The sequence below is a fragment of the Vanessa cardui genome, chromosome 11 (assembly GCF_905220365.1).
Source record: "Vanessa cardui chromosome 11, ilVanCard2.1, whole genome shotgun sequence".
Taxonomy (NCBI): domain Eukaryota; kingdom Metazoa; phylum Arthropoda; class Insecta; order Lepidoptera; family Nymphalidae; genus Vanessa; species Vanessa cardui.
In genome coordinates this window covers 11,497,995-11,504,919 of record NC_061133.1, presented here as the reverse complement: position 1 = coordinate 11,504,919, position 6,925 = coordinate 11,497,995, and the positions used below count along the sequence as shown (strand labels likewise).

The following is a 6,925-nucleotide window of genomic DNA, read 5'->3' as shown; positions in this document are numbered from 1 at the left end:
TTGAATACGGATATTCATTTCACTCAACTCATATACCAGATTTGGGCAACAGGTAGCAGCTAAATTTAAATTTTGCGAGTGTTTGTGAAAATTATGAAGCATTAACTTGATAAATTTGAACGCGTGTGTTATACCTACGCTCTAAATATTACAGATATTACAATTTTCCAACACAGTTATAATAATTATTCAAGGATTTATGATGGCAACGAATTCTTGGATAATTTTTTGTCGGGTTGTGATGATTTTTAAACAAAACAAATTTGCTATATTGATGCTAAATATTATATTCCTGAAAATGGATTTTAACTTTCTTTTTTTTAAAAGAGGTTCTATTTTTGTAATACTATTTTTTGCTTGACAATATCCAGTATAGTATTGTTGAAGGATATTCTTGGACCTGATGATTCCACCCCATCTGCCTAAAATATAACAAGTTATTCAATTTGATAAACTAGACCGATACACAGACCATACAAAAGTAACACAATACCAAATTCTTGTAAACAATTGGAATTATAAGAATTCCATTGATTAAAACTTAATTTTTGAATATATCGTATAGGTATTAGGTAGGTACTTATCTATTTATCTAGGTCCATACTTTTGATATAGATAATAGTAAACTGTTTCTATATAAATAGAACGAACTTATACATTATATTACATCGTTCTTGAAATCCAAGATCTCAATTTCCAAGTAAGACTTTTTAATCAATCCAGTAAAAAACATTGGGGCACTCTCGGAATTCAAACGTAACTTAGAATCGGATGATTCTATCCACTACTCTGATTACTTACAACATACTTTTTGTGGTGTTCCAATTTTCATGAACGTAGTGATAATGTAGTGTATGTTTCTAGCAGTGAATATTTTTGAATTGGATCATTAGCTCCCGACTTCCCCCTTCATATAAACAAACTAATTTCACAAAAAATGAGGTACTTACCAGAATCCCAGTTATTGGCGATTCTTAGTTCTTAGTCCTTACTGCACTAGTCGTGAACTCAAGACACAGTTATTGTTATTAATAATTTTTAACTTATATGATATGGTGCCAAATATCTTGCTATGTAGATATTATATATTCCAATATTTTGAGATACATATCGTACCTATAAATTGCAAATTGCTGCTTATTTGGACGTGGAAATAAAAAAATGCGACAATCACTTCGTACTCGTTCGACTCTTAATTACAATATTACTATTTTCGTAATAGGTCCTAAGTATATTTGTTTCTTTCGTGCGTTTATTTATTCATGCACTAAATATTGAGGACATATTCAGACAAAATTGTATGTATGGATGATAATTTAGACTATTGTCAAATCCTCATATACCCATAGGTATATTTTATTGTTAATAAAGATAAATAAATATTTTAACAGAAAGAAAAATCGACGTCCTACAAAACACTATTTCAAAACAATTTATTATGCACAAACAAGTAAAAAAAATTATGTATTCAAAATATTTTTTAAAGTTCTCTTAATTGAATCTCTAAAGTAAATGAAATGAAAAATATTAACTGTTTAAAAGTCGATTTATGATACTATAATGTAGTAACAATTATTATTATATTTGGAGTCGGTGTCAGCCAAGAAAACCCTACAATATATCTAGCAAGAAATACGATATGTAATAGGTACCCAAGATATGTAGTCACATATCTATCATCGGACAAGTTTAATGTGACGATGACAGGGTACCAATTTAGGCCACGGAAAACATTCTCAACGAACACTACTAGGACTAAAGTTCATAAATAATTCAAGGAATGGAAAATAATTCTACATTAATGGAAAATCAGGCGCTGGACAGGAGGCTACATGCTTTCCGAGGTACGAGAATACGCAACACCTGCTCCAGACTCTGGGATTTAGCATCCCTTCATTTTTGAGAAACCCGATAACTTTTTGTTGGACTACATTTGAACCCATAACTTTGAAATGTATGGCCTATGAATATGTATATATTATATATATAATAAAAATAATCTCACTTGTAATGTTTTTCCAAGTCAAAATAAAACTACTTTCCAAAAATAAAAATAAACTATTTTAGGCCGTTTTAATTGATTTAGAAAAATAATACTGCTCATAATATCATGAAATTAAATTATTGATGGTATTGATAAACACATTCCAATAACATAACCAAGGCTTAAGAACGTTCAGCGCCATCTATTAGGATAAGGAGTAAATTGTAGGAAGAGGAATTGCCCATAAGCAACCAGGGACATTGACACTCAGAAAAAAATATTGAACACTGCCCAAGTTTTTAATTATACCATTTCAGTCGTCAAGCTAAAATAAACATACACTACAAATTTGGCTAGAGAACATTATTGTTTATTTCCACCATTAAAAGGAGTATTCATAATTTATTCACATAATAAATACTCCAAAATTAGAGTTAAATAAAAAAATGAAAAAGTATTGATTATTTTTTTAAACTATCTGTGGCGTATCGAGATACAAAGATTAAAAATTAAGTAACGACTATTTACAGCTCATATTATTTAGTAGTAAACGGACGTGCTGCGAAAGCGATCCTTCAGCCTCTCCGTTTCTGTGCTGATGGCGACCATTGCATGGTTTTTAGTGAGTACAATCTCACACAACCCGACATTCCCCCAGGAGTCGGGTATCTATGAATATTTCCCCAACGAAAAAAAAAGGATTCGTCGCCCGCGGCTCCCCTCGGCTTTAATTAGTCTAGGAATCCTAGACAATACCAAGAGTTTTTGAGTTTTTTAGGACACTACTATCCTAGACAGTGTTGGGCAAATTTTAGTTGCAAGAACAATTAAAGATTAACAACTAATTAATTGTTAATTGTTACTAATACAGTTAACAATTAATCAATTGTAATTGTGGAAAATCACAACTAACAATTAATTAATTGTTAACTGTATTAGTAACAATTAACAATTAATTAATTTTTAATTGTTTTGTTAATTTTAATTAAAAAATAACAATTAAAAATACTGCTATAATATAAAGCTGGTATATATAAATATACAATATACCCGTGTGGTTCCGGGTAGTAGAATAGTGCCCCCATCTTTTCATGTAGTTAAATAAATATGTTAGCAACAAATAAAAGACTTGAACGAAGACGACGACTTGAAATGTTTTTGTTTTACACCTACGCTGCGGAAATATTGATCAGTGCAACTTTATATTATATAATATAAAAATGAACACTTTTTTTTCTGTGGAAAGAGAGATTTAGAAAAAATAAGCTATACTTAAGAGCCTTTGACCACATTTTTATTCGTCAGAAGTCTAATACTTATAGCTTAATTTTCCTAAATCTTTACTAATTTCATTTTGATATATAAAGTTAATTGTTAGTTTTAATTGTTTTATAAAACAATTAAAAAAGTTAATTGCAATTATTTTAATTGTAAGTTGCAATTGACATACGTTAATCAAATTAATTTAATTGCAAGGTGCAATTAAAAGTGTAATTGCGATTAATTTAATTGTAATTAATTTAATTGCAATTACTTTTTTAGTCAATTAATAAAATAATTGACAATTGCTTGATTAATGCCCAACACTGATCCTAGACTAGGATAGTATTGTGTCATAGACTAAGAACTCTGAATAAAAAAATTACATTTTTTGTATGATTTTATTTTATCACTAAAGTGAATGTTATACAATTATGTGACACTGATACAACAAGAAAATATAATATGATTTGTCTGATACTCTCAGATCGAGAAACTACCAATAGAAAAGTATTAACAGCTTGGTACATTCATAGGTCAATTTGACTAAATATAAAGTTGAACATTAGTCATGATTGGTGTTCTAGATAAGACACAACATTAATTTTATATATTTCTTTACATAAACACATTGAATTGAATTTTTATTACTAATAAATCTATAATTTTATTTATCTACTAACAATAATTATTTTGAACAGGGCCATCTATACACTACTTATATAAAAAGAAAATAACAATAGGTCAGAACAAATAAATTACATAGGGTAATTTCAAATGAGATTAAAATATTGTAAACTAAACAATAGCTGAATAAGAGGCAGTTGAAATTTTTTGAACACAGTAAATATTTGAGGATATATGACAAATTTGTTTAAAATTGAAGAGAATTACAGCTTAATTTATAAAAAACCAAATATTTCGGTACCTGTTTAAGATCTTAATTATTTCTTTATGATTGGATTTATGTCAAAAAAATATTGCATAAATTAATAAAGCGGATTAGGTTTAATCCAAAATTAATTTATTTCTCTTACAAAATGATGACTATCATTTTTATAATTACTGAAACTGTGTATTATTTGTATATGGTTTTGGTCCAGGCAGTAAAAAATAGTTACAAGATATAGATAGCCCAAAATATTTAAGTGAAGCAACATGTATTTTCTAAATGCATATGGAATACAAACAAAGGCTACAATACGATAAGAAGTTTGTGCCTCTCTCTACAGTCACCAATACAAAGGTAAAGAGCAAAAAGACAGAATTGACAAAATTACTTATAACATTGTGTTGTTAGGCCTTTTAGGATATTATTAGGTGTGTGGCATATTTGTAGCTCTTTACATGGTTTCATTTAAATGCAAAGCAAATTTAATACCAAATTGATTTACAAAGTATTATTGAGCAGAATGTAATGTATGTTTGGTATGGATATGTTGATACAAATTAAAAATATGTTGATAGTTTTGCTTATTATTTTAAGCATTTTGCAATGAAATGGAATATGTAAATGGGTATCATCTTAAGTTCAGGTCATACAATTCTGTGTTTATGGCCTTAAGCCTTAAAGTTAAAACCATTGTGTTTATTTTAACTGAAATATGAACTATCCAGCTACCAGATTTTGTAACTCGGCTGTTATCTCGGTGGCATCCACTGTGGGTTTGGAGTTGGTGATAGGTACACTGGATTCTCTGTTACAAGCCTTTTTATGGACAAACCAATGAAGGCGTTGACATTCCCGATCACAGTACTGTACTGTTTTACATTTAGAACACTTCTTAGCTGGTTTCTCTTCACCACAAGTACTACAATAAGGAATAGCATCTACAAATCCTCTCTGGCCATTTATGGTACAGTTGATGACTGTTAAAGCCGGAGGAGGATCCTTGCTTGTTAATGAGCTCACCATTTGGTGGAATGTTGTACATTCTCTGTAAGGAAACTCACGGACACAATCTTTGAGGAATGAATCCATCAGATCTAATGAAACACCATCTTTACCAGGTTTCAAAAGCTTTTTAGCAAAAACTTCGACAATATCATGTTTCTTATCTTCCTTGTTCTCAGTACTAGGTTTCTGCTTATCTCTTATATTGTTTAATTCTTTTAAAATGTAAGCAAGGTAATGATACTTAAATGCCATCACTTCATTTGTGTCGCTTCCTCTGGTCATTTCTTTTTTACAAAGCATCTCGAGAACTTTACTTACTTTCTCTGCATTGTCTAATAAAGCTGGCAAATGTTGTAGGTTCAGAGCCAACCTAACTGGATGAATATTTACACCAAGGACGAATTTATGGAGAGGTTCAACTAGGAATGGTTGCAGGTATGGTTCGGTTTGTTGCCCTTGAGACATTGAGTAGTAGGAAATTTCACTAGTCGGTATATAGTTGTTAATTGTAGCCACAGTGTGGTGGTTACCAACGAAAGCTGCCATTTGAGAGGCAGTGCGGCCCACGGAGTTGGTTGCCGTTGGTTTAGCTCCAGCATCTAACAGCAACTTACAAACCTCTGAATTCCCAGACAGAGCACCGAAATGCAATGCGGTATAATTGTATTCATGTTTACCAGAGTTTACGTCCGCACCCTGTAATTACAACATTAAACCATGAATACTAAAAGAAACTCGATGACAAATGACCTACTAAAACCGATAAAAGTAATTAACTTACCCTATCAAGCAGTAATTGCACCATGTCTTTACTACCCTTATAAGCGGCGTGCTGAAGTGCCGTCATACCATTTTCGTCAAAGAAATCGACGCTGCCCTTATGTTGAGCGAGGATATTCTTAAATTCGGTCAGGTCACCTTGCGCTATCGTATTAAATATAGTTTTCTCGGGTAGAGCTGATTCGTCAGATTTATTGTCCATAGTGGATTACAATTTTATCTTACAGAAGGAATTAATATAAATCTTATAACAATTAGAATTAATATAAAACACGCTGTCAAATTCAATATTAATCAGATAGCGACTGCGAGTGTCAGAGAATAAATTGTCAGTTGAGTAATGTCACTTAACAAATTAATGAATAACAGATGATAATATTATACATGTTGTTTATGTTTGGTACTAAGACAACTTGTTCATTTCGACTAGATTCTTATATATAATAAATACAATTAATGCGTGTAACTTTCCTTTAAAATATAAGCAGTGAAATCGTATGTATAAATATCTCTTAATTGATTAGAGACATCTAAAGTTTTAAAATGAAACAAACGCATACTCGCTTTCATCGTGCTTTTCTGTACAAAGTATAGATGGCGTCCTCAAGGAGTATACAACCTGGTCGAGGATGATATGATTTACTCACAGATTCTAAACAATCTAACTTGAATCTTTTACTCCAGAGTCTCCAGATAAATACTCGACGAAAAATAATTTAGTACTGAGAAAAACAAAAAAATCTTATTTTTTCGTCCAGTTATCAGGATCTAAGGCTTAAACAGATTTCCGAAATTTAACAAAAAAAAAAATTTTAATATTCTTATTCTACGACATGATTGTTGGTTCTAAGTCGATAAGACTTGAAGTTCCTTCTGTTATTTATTTCGAATACAAAATAATTACATTATTAAGATTTCAGCAAAGTTTTGGGAAGGTAGTAAAGTGTAACACATAAAACACCAATAAAACTCGACGCACGTCAATAATTATCATATTATTTGCC

At 30.6% G+C, this 6,925-nt stretch overlaps 1 protein-coding gene across 1 annotated transcript; it reads right to left on the bottom strand.

The window, feature by feature from the left end:
* Positions 1-4,277: 4,277 nt before the first annotated feature.
* On the bottom strand, positions 4,278-6,224 carry LOC124533646 (ankyrin repeat and MYND domain-containing protein 2). The gene is made up of 2 exons (XM_047109055.1): positions 5,923-6,224; positions 4,278-5,837 (listed from the first exon to the last, which is right to left on the bottom strand). The coding sequence occupies exons 1-2, from the start codon at positions 6,121-6,123 to the stop codon at positions 4,854-4,856; spliced, it is 1,185 nt and encodes a 394-aa protein (XP_046965011.1). The 5' UTR covers positions 6,124-6,224; the 3' UTR covers positions 4,278-4,853.
* Between the last annotated feature and the right edge of the window lie 701 nt (positions 6,225-6,925).

Bases quoted from the DNA above. Each gene is read 5' to 3' on its own strand.
- LOC124533646 (XM_047109055.1), bottom strand. From the start codon at position 6,123: ATGGACAATAAATCTGACGAATCAGCTCTACCCGAGAAAACTATATTT. The intron at 5,838-5,922 runs GTAAGTTAATTA...TTGTAATTACAG, and splicing joins TGCAATTACTGCTTGATAGG to GGTGCGGACGTAAACTCTGG.